Below are 16,249 nucleotides of genomic sequence, written 5' to 3' on the forward strand. Positions count from 1 at the left end.
ACTGATGCCCTCTGGGTACCACAAAGACTGAAGTATGTCATCAACACTGAGGACCACATTTTGATTCAATTTATTAAGTTTCCTTTAACATGTTTTTATCCTGAAGTCCATTACTTGCTACAAATGAGGGCACTTGTCAATACATTTCTGACTATTACCACCCTAACTGGTGTCACGAAGAGTGAACTAAGTAGCCATTTTCAACCAGTAAGTGTTGCAAGGTCTTAATATCATGGAGAACATCGTGGTTGATGCCAATGCTGGCTTCGCACAGTGTCATAGAGTCATAGATAGAGTCATAGATGTTTACAGTATGGAACCTGGCCCTTCGGCCCAGCTGGTCCATGCCGCCCAGTTTCTATCACTAAGCTAGTCCCTCTTGCCTGCATTTGGCCCATGTCCCTCAATACCAACCCTGCCCATGTATCTGTCTAACTGTTTTTTAAAGGAAATAATCGTACCTGCCTCTACCACTGCCTCTGGCAGCTCGTTCCAGATGCTCACCACCCTCTGTGTGAAGAAATTTCCCCTCTGGTCTCTTTTGTATCTCTCCCCTCTCACCTTAAACCTGTGCCCTCTAGCTCTAGACTCCTCTACCTTGGGGAGAAGATGTTGACTGTCTAACTTATCGATGCTCCTCATTATTTTATAGACCTCTTTCAGATTACGCTCCAGGGAAAAGAGTCCCAGCCTATCCAGCCCCGTCTTATAACTCTCCTATCCCGCCTCTCCTTATAACTCAGGCCATCAAGTCCCGGGAGCATCCTCCAAAATCTCTTCTGCACTCTTTCGAGTTTAACAATATCCTTCCTATAATAGGGTGAACAAAGAAAAGTACAGCACAGGAACAGGCCCTTCGGCCCTCCAAGCCCGTGCCGACCATGCTGCCCGTCTAAACTAAAATCTTCAACACTTCCTGGATCCGTATCCCTCTATTTCCATCCTATTCATGGATTTGTCAAGATGCCCCTTAAATGTCACTATCGTCCCTGCTTCCACCACCTCCTCCGGTAGCGGGTTCCAGGCACCCACTACCCTCTGTGTAAAAAAACTTGCCTCGTACATCTCCTCTAAACCTTGCCCCTCGCACCTTAAACCTATGCCCCCTAGTAATTGACCCCTCTACCCTGGGGAAAAGCCTCTGACTATCCACTTTGTCTGTGCCCCTCATAATGTTGTAGACCTCTATCAGGTTGCCCCTCAACCTCCGTCGTTCCAGTGAGAACAAACCGAGTTTATTCAACCTCTCCTCAAAGCTAATGCCCTCCATACCAGGCAGCATCCTGGTAAATCTCTTCTGCTCCCTCTCTAAAGCCTCCACATCCTTCTGGTAGTGTGGCGACCAGAATTGAACACTATACTCCAAGGGTGACCAGAACTGAACACAGTATTCCATTTGTGGTCGGACTAATGTCTTGTACAACTTCAACAAGACGTTCCAACTCCTGTAATTCAATAGTCTGACCAATAAAACCGAGCATGCTGAATGCCTTCTTCACCACTCCGTCCATCTGTGACTCCACTTTCAAGGAGCTATGAACCTGTACCCCTAGATCTCTTTGTTCTGTAACTCTCCCTAACTCCCTACCATTAACTGAGTAGGTCCGCCCTGATTTTATCTACCAAAATGCATCACCTCACATTTATCCAAATTAAACTCCATCTGCCATTCAACAGCCCACTGGCCCAATTGGCCAAGATCCTGTTGTAAACTTATGTAACCTTCTTCACTCTCCACTATGCCACCAATGTTGGTGTCATCTACAAACTTACTAACCATGCTTCCTATATTCTCATCCAAATCATTAATAGATATCACAAATAACAGTGGAGCCAGCACTGATCCCTGAGGCACACCGCTGGTCACAGGCCTCCAGTTTGAAAATCAACTCTCCACAACCACCCTTTGACTTCGGCCAGCGAGCTAATTTTGCATCCAAGTGTCAAGGAGACTAAACGCAAGAGTGGGCGGTCGTATCATGGATTCCATTCAGTCCTCAAGGGTGACCCTGAGGTCCCTGACATTTTAGTTCTCCATCCTGCTCCCACTCTGACCACTCTGTCCTCACCCTGTTCCAATGAAGCTCAGTGTAAAGTCAAGGAACAGTACCTCATCTTTCCACTAGGCACTCTTCATTCAGTCTTCCCGACTTAACATTGAATTCAACAATCTCTGATCAAAGCCTGTGCTTCCTCAGTTTGACCCAGGTTAGCAGCTGTTGTATTTTCCCATTGACTCCTGCTCGAGAGATATCGTTTGGTTCTCTACTTGTCCCATTACTCTCCATTTGCCAAGTACCATCATTTCTACTGTCATTTAATCATTCCTGTCTTCCATCACTTTATGGAGTGGGGGCCCTCCAGCAAGAGCAACTTTAGTTTTATTAACATTTTCTTCAATCTACCTACTGTAAGGCACCAGGGCCCTTGACTGTGTTAGCAATGGCCACCGCCCTTGGTGAGGCTGAGAGGGCCGGCCTACTGATTTAGGGCTGGCAACCCGCAGGGGCAGGAGACTGTCCTGAGGCGGATGGCAACCCCGGGCGTTTTCCCGCATTTTCTGACTTTATTCCAGATTTCCGGAATCCGCGGTGTTTTGTTGCTGTGTTGTCTGAAGCTTGGCCGGCTGAGTCCAGAGGACAACCGTAACCCACCCACCTAAACGGCAACCCTGCCGCGTCGGCAGCTCATCCCTGCTGAGAAACAAACCTGCTCCCAACGCTGTATTCAAATTCATATTTATTTTCAGCTGTGTAAATTCTCTTCAGATTTCTGGCTGTTGAGTAAAGATTTCCCAGAGATGCAACGTTGCCCTTTGTTCTCTGTTTGTGGGTCTGATTCATGGCCTGCTGGTCGGGCAATAACTGTGTTCAGACTCTGTAAGGGCAATGCAGTGTATCCATCCTCAATGACCAAGCCTTGTGGTGTTTTCCAGCTGATGTTCAATGTTTCGGTGGAGACTGTTACGCTCTTGCATTTGGTGTTCCTGCTGGGCTCATGGTGGTCGCATTAGGTAAGCTGCAATTTCACCCTCCGGCTGTATTCACCCTGCTCGTTACAGCTGGGACTAACTTTTTTTTTATTGTTGTGCACAATGTGGAGCAGTTCAGGGCACAGCCTAAACGCAGAGTCATGTCTCCTTGTCCTGCACAGAAAACATGGGATGTGTGAGGTGAATGTGATTCACACCGGATTATAATCTGTATATATATATGTGCCTACATTGTAAGTGCAGTTGCACTACCTGACCTCCAGGGGGAGTAGCTCTGGGAATGCTCGAGAGTTGTACTGGACTCCTCCCTTGGCTCCGCCCAGGACTCCTCCTCCGGGAGCTGCTGTATAAAGATCAGTGCCACATGGTCAGCCGGCCAGTTCACCGAAAGTTCAACGGCTAACAGGCTGGCTCTGTTGTAAGTATATTAAAACTGCTATTCTAATCCTACAAGCACGTGTCCATAGAATTGTTGGTTCCAACAATGTGCCATCAATGAACACGAGACGAGCAGTGAACGTAACTGGCTTTAATAAACTCAACAGAAAGCCTCCTGCCCTCGGATCCCGAACTGGGGCAGAGGCCACCTTTATACCGAGCCCGAGGGGAGGCGGAGCCAGCAGGCAGTGGTTTACCACATTACATATAATACAGTGGCAGTTTACCACAATACACATATTATATACTACAGTGGTTCAGAGCTAGCAGGGACAAGCCCAGGCATGTAGCAATACGACGCCTGGAGGTCAGGTAGTGCAATGGTTTACCACAACATGTCTTCACTCCAACCTCAGAGGCAGACTGGTGTGACAGTCCCAGCTTCTGCACCCAACCTTACATGACGTACAATGTGCCAATTTAGGATAATTTTGTGCAGATGCAGAACTAATTCTGTTCATTCTCGGGTGTGGGTATGGCCGGCCAGGTCGCATTTATCGCCCATTCCTTCAGTTTCCCTTGGGAAGGTGAGAGTCCACCGCGTGCATCTAGATGCAGTCCCTGTAGATCCTGCCCCACAAGCAGATGGAATTCCAGCAATTTGACCCAACAATGCTGAAGGAACAGCAATGTCATTTTCTTTCTCCCTTTTATTGGTGTGGGAGCTGCCAGCAAGGCCAGCATTTGTTGTACAAACCTAATTGCCCCCTGAGTGACAGGCTACACCATTGCAGAGGGCTTTAAGACTTACCTGTAGACCCAGAGCCACATGTAGGCCACACCAGCTAAGGACAGCAGATTTCCTTCCCTAAAGGGCATGCGCGAACCAGGTGGCTCGACAAAGGTTTCACGGTCATCGTTACCGAGTCTAGCTGTTCAGTTCAATTCCACCAGCTGCCGTGGTGGGATTTGAACCCATATCCCAGGAGCATTAGTCTGGGCCTCTGGATTACTAGTACAGCGATATTCCCACAACACCACCATCTCCTCCCAGTTCCAAATCAGGGTGGTGTGAGACTTGAGGGGAACTTGGAAGTGGTGACATTCCCAATTTTCCCTTAGTCCTCCCCGGTGGTGGTAACCGGGAGTTTGGGACATTGTTAGTTATCCGACATTCCCATTAGGAAAAGATAGAATGGTGAATAGGGAATTCAGTGATAAAGAACAAGGAAAAGAAGTGCTGTAGAAATGTGAACATTAATTTCATTATTTTTTTCCTCTGATTTAGTTGTGTTCATATCAGGAAGCAGTCTCTACAAAAAACTTCCACCCCAGGGAAATATATTGGTCGAAGTCTGTAAATGTGTTGGGGTGAGTGCCGTGGGAATGATTTCGCTATCGTCCTTCCTCAAGAGTTCATGGACACTCGCAAATAGTGCGACATTTTCAGAAGCTATTTATTTTGCTCGTAGCCAAGTTTGGACGGGATTTTTCAGCCGTTCCCGCCAGCGGGATCTGCCCGTCCTGCCGAAGGTTCCCAGGCCGCCAGGTGGGCGAGCCGAGCAAAACGCCATAGACATTGTCGGGATTGGAAAATCCTGCCGACGGCCAATGGCGAAATGCATGCTCCGCCAGAAAACACACAGCGGAGGAGTGGGGGCAGGGCAAAGGTGGCCCGGGGGGGGGGGGGGGGGGGGGGGGTTGGAAAATCCCACCTTCTGTTCGATTGTGATCCATTGATATTGCTGTGCCTACTCTTAGTATCTTAGTATCATACAACATGGATGGAGGCCATTTGACCCATCGAGTCTGAATTAACCCTTTCAAAGAGTAATCCAGTTATTCCCGCCATCCGGCTCTTCCCCCCCCTCTCCCCCCTTTCCGTTAGGTTGCCAAATGAGATTAATTAATCCTCAGCCTCTTCTCCTCAAGTCCCTCAGTGAGTTTCCAATGGAAGATTTCTTCACCAAAATTGAGCTTCAGTTGACAGTTGCCATGGTGATGGGTGGTGCCAACACCCTGTGTACTGACTGTATTCCGCATGGTGCAGATGTATAGGCTCTACGCCCAAGATGTGAGCAGCATGCCAGGCAATGGGGTCATACTGGTGCCAATGTACAGAGATCCATTCCAGTTACACCTGAAATAAACAGTTCTCAACTTGTCTGGGTCCCGTGGCATGGATTCTCCGCCCCGCCACGTCACTTTTCAGCCTCGACCCGCCGGTGGGATTCTCCGTTACGCCGGCCGGTCAGTGGGGTTTCCCATTGTGGGGCAGCCCCACGCCGTCCGGGCACCGGCAATACAGAGAATCCCGCCCCAATTCTCCGTAGTATTCTAACACTGCCAGAGAGGAGAATGGATTACCCATTGTTACCGATTTTACCTGCAAGGATTGACATGATTGCTGGAGAGACAAATATCCTTGGGGAACCATACCCAATTACAAAACCAGCCTTGATGACAGAATCGCAGAATCTTTACAGCACAGAAGGAGGCCATCTGCATTGGCTCTCTGAAAGAGGGTCCTACCTCATCCCGATCCCCCACCTTATCCCCCTGATCCTCCATATTCTTTATTTTCAGAAAGCAGTCCAATTTCCTTTTGAATACCTTGATCAGACCTGCCTCCACTTCCCTCTCAGGAAGTTCGTTCCAGACTCTAACCATTTATATAGCACCTGAGGGGCTGCTTTAGCACACTGGGCTAAATCGCTGGCTTTGAAAGCCGACCAAGGCAGGCCAGCAGCACAGTTCAATTCCCATACCAGCCTTCCCGAACAGGTGCCGGAATGTGGCGACTAGGGGCTTTTCACAGTAACTTCATTTGAAGCCTACTCTTGGCAATAAACGATTTTCATTTTTTTTTTCATTTTCACCTCCGAACATCCCAAATTGCCTTAAAGTCAATTAGGATACTTCTGAGGCCTAGTCACTGTTGCAGGAGAGACGGTGACCATTTGGAACAAAGCAAGCTTCAACAGGCGTGAATTAAAAATTGGCCAGACTGTTATTTTTCTCTGAGAGACAAATATTGGCCAGGACCCCAATGTGAACTCCCCGACATTTATTTTTCAGAACAATCCTTGTGGGTCTTTTACATTCACCTAAGAGCGAAGGCAGGTCCTCAGCAGAAAGCTGGAGCCTCCAACTGTGCCATAAATGGTTAACGGAATGGGTATGCTAATCTCTGAGGTACATCATTCTGTAGCACTGACATGAGGCAGTCACGTGCTGGGCACCCTAGCCAGCAGACGGGCAACACTGAGAGATGTGGGACATGCAAATTGTACTGTAAAGGCTGTTGGCATATCATTAACGTGCCTGACCCACCATTTTACGGCCCCCCCCCCCCCACGATGCTTCACCACCGCCAGGAACAATTGCCGACAACGAGGTTCACTTGAGGTTTTTCAAATTGGAAACAAGTGACGTGGCTGCTGAGGGAGAGAGAGCGGGTACGAAAAGTGTTCCGACCGTTGTGCCGTTGTCCAGGGGGCTGCTGACAGGGCCGGGGGGGGAGAAGTAGGGGGCAACCAGGAGATGGGCCGTGGGGTCGGGCTAGACGGGCATGGAACACCATTCCCGCTGCCTGCAAGGCAGCCATGTGGCTACGCACACACCGATGACTGCCCACTGAGAACTTAGCGCCACAGTTCACTTAGGTGCCTCCTCAGCCCACTACCCCCCCCCCCCCCCCCCAGGTACCTTCTGGCCCCAGCTGACCCATCGTGGAATGGCCGTGGCCCAGCGCAACCTCCAGTGCCATCTTCTTGGCTGGGATGGGGCAGCACAGTAGCACACGTTCTGAAGCATTTTCCTTCAAGCAATTTTCTGGACAACGTCCTCTTTCTTTCCCCTCCTGCCCTACCCCAATCACACTCTTTCCCCCTCCTGCTGGATTTGATTTATTGTCACATGTACCGAAGTACAGTGAAAAGTATTTTTCTACGGCCGAGGTAATGTGCACAGTGTGCACGGAGCAGGCAAAAGAATAATCAACAGAGTACATTGACAAATGGTGCATCACCCCCACCCCCAGGGGAGGTGAAGGGCAATTTAAACTGTGTTTACCTCGATGGGAACCATAACACCCCATTGGATGGAAGGGGCCCTAAAATCATGGCCTAGGATATTTGTTAAGTAAGTTGGTGAAGTGGAACGGTGTTCGAAAGTCCAGACTCACGATGAACTATTTTTTCTGTGATGGTCGTATTTGTTCCAGCATCATAGTGCGTGTATGTCAGTGCGAACGTGGGGAGGCACAGTAGCACAGTGGTTAGCGCTGTTGCTTCACAGTGCCTGGGTCCCAGGTTCGATTCCCGGCTTGGGTCACTGTCTGTGCGGAGTCTTCACGTTCTCCCCGTGTCTGCGTGGGTTTCCTCCGGGTGCTCCGGTTTCCTCCCACAAATCCCGAAAGACGTGCTGTTAGGTAATTTGGACATTCTGAATTCTCCCTCTGTGTACCCGAACAGGCGCCGGAATGTGGCGACTGGGGGATTTTCACAGTAACTTCATTGCATGTAAGCCTACTTGTGACAATAATAAAGATCATTAAATTATTCTTTAAAGAAAAAAAGCTCCATTCAGGAAGTGACTTTCCCGGGTGCTGTGAGCAGCCAAATTTAATGGGTATTCTGTCATAAATTTTTGGATCGTTTTCTGACTAAACGTTCACTCGGGGACCCATGTTTTAAACAGAATTGTCTTCTCTTGCAGTTTTCAATGGCCAATCGTTGGAGGCATCGTGGGAAAAACTTTCCAAAGAGGAATCATTGGCTTGACTGGGCAAGGGAAAAGTATCCAGTTATGTCAAACACTTTTGTTGAATATTCTGAATACGTTAATGCGCCTCTTTTTGAAATAATTCTAGTTGCAAAAAGAAAATCATTTGTGGAGTATTTATTTTCTTACAGAAACAGCTGATCAGAGAAGTTAAGATGGTTACCCGAGTGCTGTTCCTTTATCTTCCTCTCCCAATGTTCTGGGCATTGTTTGACCAACAGGTAAAGACCTTTCTCATCTGGGGTTCAGGCTGAGCCTGAACAAAAACAAAATATCGGCTTCACTGACTATTTGAGAGGGGTTGAAAGTACAGCTCAATATCTGTGGCGAACATGCGTTCCTCAAGCCAGACCATAGATTTGAGAAACGTGAATTTGAGAAGCCAGGATGTTGCCTGGTATGGAGGGCATTAGCTATGAGGAGCGGTTGAATATATTTGGTTTGTTCTCACTGGAACGGTGGAGGTTGAGGGGCGACCTGATGTAGGAGGCGGGTTTTTTTACACAGAGGGTAGTGGGTGCCTGGAACTCGCTGCCGGAGGAGGTGATGGAAGCAGGGACGATAGTGACATTTAAGGGGCATCTTGACAAATACATGAATAGGATGGGAATAGAGGGATACGGACCCAGGAAGTGTAGATTTTAGTTTAGACGGGCAGTATGGTCAGCATGTGCTTGGAGGGCCGAAAGGCCTGTTCCTGTGCTGTACTGTTTTTTGTTCTTTGTGAGCTCTTTTGCTTCAGTGGAAGGTGACCAAGAGGCAACTTATGAAAGTACATATGTTATTGGACAATACAGGCAGTATAAAGCTGGGACCTGACTTCATGGTAAACTAAGGCAATGTGACCTTTTTTCCAAGCAGAGAAGTACAAATGGAGGTCTAATGTCTGGAAAATTGACCTCATAACAAACATATGAGTAGGCCGCTGAGCTCCTTGAGCCTGGTCTCCCATCCAATAAGATCATGACCAATCTCATTCCAACCCTGACTCCACATTCCCGCTCACCCCTGATAATCTTTCACCCTCTCGCTCATCAATAATCTATCGAGCTCTGTCTTAAAGAAACTCAAAGACTCTGCTTCCGCTGCCTTTTGATGGAGGTCATTCCAACGACTTGCGATCCTCTGAGAGAAAAAATACCTCCTCATCCTCTGTCTTAAACGGGCGACCCCTCATTTTTGAACAGTGACCCCCCCCCCCCCCCCCCCCCCCCCCCAGTTCTCCCATAAGAGGAAACATCCTTTCCACATCCACCCTGTCAGGGCACCTCAGCATCTTGTATGCTTCAATCAAGTCACCTCTCCGAAAGTCCAGCGGTTTCACACGAGTAATCATGGAATCGCAGAGATTTACAGAAGCGAGGAGGCCATTCGGCTCATCGTGCCTGTGGCGGTTGTCATGTGAGAGTACCTTTAAGAAATGGCTGTTTATAAATGGATGTGTATATAAAAATCTGTCATGAGAGTACCTTTAAGAAATGGGTGTTTATTACTGCAGTGATGTCAGAGAGTGGGTGGAGCTGGCCTGTCTCAACTTTTTACTTTCTTTTTAGGCTGTTTGCTGCAGGGTGTGTTTTAGTTTCGTTTTCAGAGCTGGATAGCTGCAGTCACAGCCAGAACGTGTATTAGAGTCGCCCTCTGTAATTGAAATACTAAATCGACCCTGATGATTTAAAACTAATAACAGTAGTGACTTTAACCTGATGTGCTTCTGGTAAAAGGTGTTTTAAGTCTTATGGATGTTAAAAGGAAAGGATTACTCTGTGTTGTAGTCTTTGGGGGTTGTATTTGAATTAATGGTTGCGAAGATGTTCACTGTATGTTTTAAAAAGGTTAACTTGAGTTCAAAGAATAAACATTGTTTTGCGTTTAAAAAATACTTTTCCATTTCTGCTGTACCACACCTGTAGAGTGGGCCCTGTGCTCCCCATACCACAATCTATTAAAGGTTGTGGGTGAGGTGAACTCCATGATACACTTTGGGGTTCTCTAAACCCTGGTCCACAACATGGTTCTTTGAAAGAGCAGTCAGTTGTGATAAGTCCCACTAGCCCCCTATTTTGTCCATAGTTCTGTAAATTCTTCATCCTCAAGAACCTGTCCAATTCCCTTTTAAATTTAGTTATGGAATCAACTTCCACCACCTTTACCGGGAAAGCCCGGATGCCGCCAACTCTTAGAGTGGGAGAAATTTCTCCTCGCCCCCCCCCCCCCCACTCCAGGGCCTGGATTCTCCCAAAACGGGACTGGCGACTAGGGGCTTTTCGCAGTAACTTCATTGCAGTGTTAATGTAAGCCTACTTGTGACAATAAAGATTATTATTATCATGTCCCCACGCTGGCGTAAAAACACTAGCGTTTCACTCTCAAGATTCCTTGGAAAAAGATCATCCAATTCACTCACCTGCAGGGAGCTAGCAGGGACCCGGAGCTTTAGCTGCGGATACAGCCCCCGCACGTCCGGTTTCGAGTCCGGGCATGCGGACGGCAGCGGCCGAGCGGCATGGCGGACACGGACTGCGAAGGCAGATGAAGAATGTAAGCACCCCCCCCCCCCCCCCCACCGCCGATGAGCCGCGCGCCGGAAGATCCGGCCGCCCCCCCCCCACTGTTCTATGTTCTAATTACCCTCCTGACCCCAATGACCAATCCCCCCCCCCCCCACCAGGGCGGCCGCAGACTGAGTTTGCAGCCACCACATGAAAGGCCCAACTGGCCATAGCATGTTAGGTCCACGAGGTGAATATAGTCCCCTTGACAGAAACCTTTGGATCCTCACTGTCTTCAGGTGATGTCCCAGAGGACCGGAGAATAGCCAATGTTGTTCCTTTGTTTAGGAAGGGTAGCAAGGATAATCCAGGGAACTACAGGCCGGTGAGCCTTACGTCAGTGGTAGAGAAATTACTGGAGAGAATTCTTCGAGACAGGATCTATTCCCATTTGGAAGCAAGTGGACGTATTAGCGAGAGGCAGCATGGTTTTGTGAAGGGAAGCTTGCGTCTCACTAACCTGATAGAGTTTTTTGATGAGGCCACAAAGATTGATTGATGCAGGTAGGGCAGTGGATGTTGTCTATATAGACTTCAGTAAGGCCTTTGAAATGGTCCCTCATGGCAGACTGGTACAAAAGGTGAAGACACATGGGATCAGGGTGAGCTGGCAAGATGGATACAGAACTGGCGAGGTCATAGAAGGCAGAGAGTAGCAATGGAAGGGTGCTTTTCTGATTGGAGGGCTGTGACTAGGTGTTCCACAGGGATCAGTGCTGGGACCTTTGCTGTTCGTAGTATATATAAATGATTTGGAGGAAAATGTAACTGGTCTGATTAGTAAGTTTGCAGACGACACAAAGGTTGGTGGAATTGCGGATAGTGATGAGGACTGTCAGAAAATACAGCAGGATTTAGATTGTTTGGAGACTTGGGTGGAGAGATGGCAGATGGAGTTTAATCCGGACAAATGTGAGGTGATGCATTTTGGTAGGTCTAACACAGGTAGGGAATATACAGTGAATGGTAGAACCCTCAATAGTATTGAAAGTCAGAGAAATCTAGGTGTACAGGTACACAGGTCACTGAAAGGGGCAATACAGGTGGAGAAGGTAGTCAAGAAGGCATACGGCATGCTTGCCTTCATTGGCCGGGGCATTGAGTATAAAAATTGGCAAGTCATGTTGCAGCTGGATAGAACCTTAATTAGGCCACACTTGGAGTATCGTGTTCAATTCTGGTTGCCACACTACCAGAAGGATGTGGAGGCTTTAGAGAGGGTGCAGAAGAGATTTACCAGGATGTTGCCTGGTATGGAGGGCATTGGCTAGGAGGAGCGGTTGAATAAACTCGGTTTGTTCTCACTGGAACTGGTGGTTGAGGGGCGACCTGATAGAGGTCTACAAAATTATGAGGGGCCTAGACAGAGCGGGTAGTCAGAGGCTTTTTCCCAGAGTAGAGGGGTCAATTACTAGGGGGCATAGGTTTAAGGGGCAAGGCTTAGAGGAGATGTACGAGGAAAGTTTTTTACACGGAGGATAGTGGGTGCCTGGACCTCGCTGCCTGAGGAGGTGGTGGAAGCAGGGACGATAGTAACATTTAAGGAGCATCTTGACAAATACATGTTTAGGATAGAGGGATGCGGACAGGAAGTGTAGAAGATTTTAGTTTAGACGGGCAGCATGGTCGGCGCAGGCTTGAAGGGCCTGTTCCTGTGCTGTACTTTTCTTTGGTCTTTTTCTTTGTGATGAGGCACAGGGTTGAGAGTACCCTGGCACCCAGGAAGTACCAACCTATGGCATGTCGGCACTAACACTGACAGGGGTGGGCTTTCTGTGTAGCCCGATTGGGTGAGGGGGGAGAGGTTCCCTTATGAGTGTGTGTGGGGTGGGGGGGTGGGAGTGGGCCTGATGAACGATGGTGGGTTGTGCCTGCATTGCAGGTGGGGGCTAAGACTGTGAGATTGGTTGCCCCAATGCTGGTGAGGGAGGGGAGGCCAGATTGCCCTGTGTTGGGGGTTGCCTCTCTGAGGACGAGGATTGGGGGTGTTCCCCGTGACCGCTGGGGTTTCTGATGGCCGTGGGTGGTGGAAAGGGCCTTTAACTTTACTTTGAGATCGGGCGCCCTTTAAAAACGATGCCCGGATCTCTGAATCCCAGCTTTGCTGCTGGGTTTAGGCCCTGTACCCACTGGCTAGCTATGTGTCTATGTGTATGTGTGTGAGTGTAGGGCAGCACGGTGGCACAGTGGTTAGCATTGCTGCCTCACAGCGCCGAGTTCCCAGTTTCGATCCCAGCCCCGGGTCACTGTCCGTTTGGAGTTTGCACATTCTCCCCGTGTTTGCGTGGGTTTCGCCCCCACACCCCAAAGATGTGCAGGCTAGGTGGATTGGCCACGCTAAATTACCCCTTAATTGGAAAAAATGAATTGGGTACTCTAAATTCATTTTGAAAAATGAGTGTGAGTGTCAGTGTGCATGTGTGTTCGAGAGTGCGTGGTTGTGAGTGTGTGAGTGTGCATGTTATTAGTGTCAGAAATAGGCTTACATTAACACTGCAATGAAGTTACTGTGAAAAGCCCCTAGTCGCCACATTCCGATGCCTGTTCGGGTACACACAGGGAGAATTCAGAATGTCCAATTCACCTAACAAGCATGTCTTGAGTGTGTGTGTGTATGTGTGTGTGTGTGTGAGTGTGAATGTGTGTGAGTACTTGTGGGAGGAAACCGGAGCACCCAGAGGAAACCCACGCAGACACAGGAAGAATGTGCAGACTCCGCACAGACAGTGACCCAGCAGGGAATCGAACCTGGGATCCTGTGAAGCAATAACTAGCCATGTGCTACTGTGCTGCAGAGTGCTGTTTGATCAGGCTTGACAGGGCATCTGTGAATCCAGCGAGTTCACAGCTTTTCTCGCCTGATCAAACTTTGGGCACTTTTTGGAAAATTCAGCACACCCTAACACACACACTCTCACACATACTCTCACACTCACAGATACTTGCACAGTCTCTCACACACACTCTCACTCACCCACTCACACACACTCACACATCACTCTCATACTCACACACACACACTCATGCACACTCACACTGTCACATATGCACACACACACACACACATTCTCACACTCATACACACACAAACTCATTCTCACACTCTGACACACACACTCACACAGTCTCACGCTCATTCATACATATGCGCACACACACACCCTCTTATACATGCACATTCACACACACACTCACTCTCCCACACACTCGCATGGTCTCATAGATACGCACACTCTCTCACACACGCATGCTTCCTCACACACACTCTCAGAAACACACGCACGCACACATATGCACATGCACTCTCGCACATGCACATGCTCGCACACACGCATACTCACACACATACACACATGCGGATTATCACACACTTTCGCTCACACACACTCATATGCACAAATATGTACGCATAGAAAAATGCACACACACACATAGACACAAATGCACACACACATAAATAAACATGTGCACACATCCATAATGTACACTAGGGGCTGTTTAGCACAGGGCTAAAGAGCTGGCTTTGAAAGCAGACCATGGCAGGCCAGCAGCACGGTTCGATTCCTGTACCAGCCTCCCCGAATAGGCGCCGGAATGTGGCGACTAGGGGCTTTTCACAGTAACTTCATTGAAGCCTACTCGTGACAATAAGCGAATTTCATTTCATTACACAAAGATTCACACAAGTACACAGAAATACATACACATATACAGAGATACACAAATGCACGCACACACTCACATGCACAAATGCACACAGATGCACAAATACATACACAGAAATGCACACATACGGGCATACACTCACATACACACATGAATGCGCGCTCATACAAATGCACATACATACATGCACAAATGCACATACATATACACACACAAATGCACATACACACACAAATGCACATACATACACACACAAATGCACATACATACACACACACAAATGCACATACACTCACACAAATGCACATACATACACACACAAATGTACATACATACACACACAAATGCACATACACACACACAAATGCACATACACACGCACAAATGCACATACATACAAATGCACATATATACATACACACACAAATGCACATACATACACACACAAATGCACATGCATACACACACACATGCATATACACACAAATGCATGCACATACATACATACACACACAAATGTACATACATACACACAAATGCACATACATACACACACACAAATGCACATACATACACACACACAAATGCACATACATACACACACACAAATGCACATACATACACACACACACAAATGCACATACATACACACACACACACAAATGCACATACATATACACACACAAATGCGCGCACACACACACACATTATCGCCCATGCAGCAGAGTAACCTATAAGTTCCATCAACTTCCTGACGCCCCAAATTAAATCTGGGGAAGGAAGGGTCAAGAAAGGTCACTTCAGGGTCCTCATCCTGCCACTGGTCGTGTTCACCTCACCTCTGTGCCAAGGCTCTATCACCAACCCTCAGTCCAGGGCAACCACAGTACCCGTGATTGGCCGGCTGGAGCTCCTCGCCCTGGAGCCGATTGCCTGATTGGGATTTAGTCCTGCAGGAGCTCGCGGAATTGCCTCGCCATTGCTGCCAATCGCTTGCCAGCTCTTGGACGTGCCCGCTGCCGTAATCATTAAACTCTGCGCTCGGCGTGTGTCTGTAAGGAGTGGAATAATGTGGGGTGAAAGTGGTCTCGATTCATGCTCTGTTTACCCGGCGTCAGTGGGTGAAAGTTGAGGCGATCAAGTCCAATTGTTCTTGTAAACAACTGATTAAAATTCAGAAAACAGCAGCTCAGCTCTCGAGCCGCAGAAAGCCCATTCCAGCTACAAGTGAAGATCGGCAAAATTCGAAGTTCTGCTTCCCCCAGCTTCTCTTTGCTGGGCAGCCTTTTTGTTGCACTGTACAGTTTAAAGGTTGCCGTGCATGCACGGGATTGGTCAGCTTGTTCCCTGTGTGGCACATTCCAGACTTCTGCACAGCCGCCTTGTCCACACAGCTTGGAAGGGCCGAGATTCTGAGCAATGGGAGGGCTATGATGATCAGCGGAATTTTCCAACGATTACTGTGGGCCTGGTTGTCAGTGCCAGGCATATTGTGGTGGAGGGTGAGGGAGGTTTGCAGGGGTTGGCAACGAAAGTAGGTCCCGGGTCAACCAGAAGAGTCATTATCTTGTTCGTGGGATGTGGGTGTCACAGCCAGAATTAATTTCCCATCCCTAATTGCCCGAGTGAAGATGGTGTTGAACTGGCTTCTTGAGCCGTCGCTGCCCACATTGTGTAGGTACCTCTGCTGTGCTGTTAGGGAGGGAGTTCTGGGATTTTGACCCAGCGACAGTGAAGGAATGACGATATATTTCCAAGTCAGGATGGCGTGTGGCTTAAAGGGGATCTTTCAGGTGGTGGTGTTCCCATGTGTCTCCTACCCTTGTCCTTCGGGGTGGTAGAGGTCGCTGGTTTGGAAGCAGCTTTGAGGAGTTGTTGC

The 16,249-nt window shown here is 48.4% G+C and overlaps 1 protein-coding gene across 2 annotated transcripts in view; it reads left to right on the forward strand.

Annotated features, from left to right (window-relative positions):
* slc15a2 (solute carrier family 15 member 2) overlaps positions 1-16,249 on the forward strand; it is a 92,614-nt gene that overhangs the window by 27,632 nt on the left and 48,733 nt on the right. For both annotated transcript variants that reach the window (XM_038790075.1, XM_038790076.1), the window contains 4 exons: positions 2,936-3,013; positions 4,659-4,741; positions 8,090-8,176; positions 8,287-8,376. In XM_038790075.1, the coding sequence (XP_038646003.1) occupies positions 2,936-3,013; positions 4,659-4,741; positions 8,090-8,176; positions 8,287-8,376 (338 nt within the window). The remainder of the gene's footprint in view (positions 1-2,935; positions 3,014-4,658; positions 4,742-8,089; positions 8,177-8,286; positions 8,377-16,249) is intronic.

This window comes from Scyliorhinus canicula, chromosome 2 (genome assembly GCF_902713615.1).
Source record: "Scyliorhinus canicula chromosome 2, sScyCan1.1, whole genome shotgun sequence".
NCBI classification, from domain to species: Eukaryota; Metazoa; Chordata; class Chondrichthyes; order Carcharhiniformes; family Scyliorhinidae; genus Scyliorhinus; species Scyliorhinus canicula.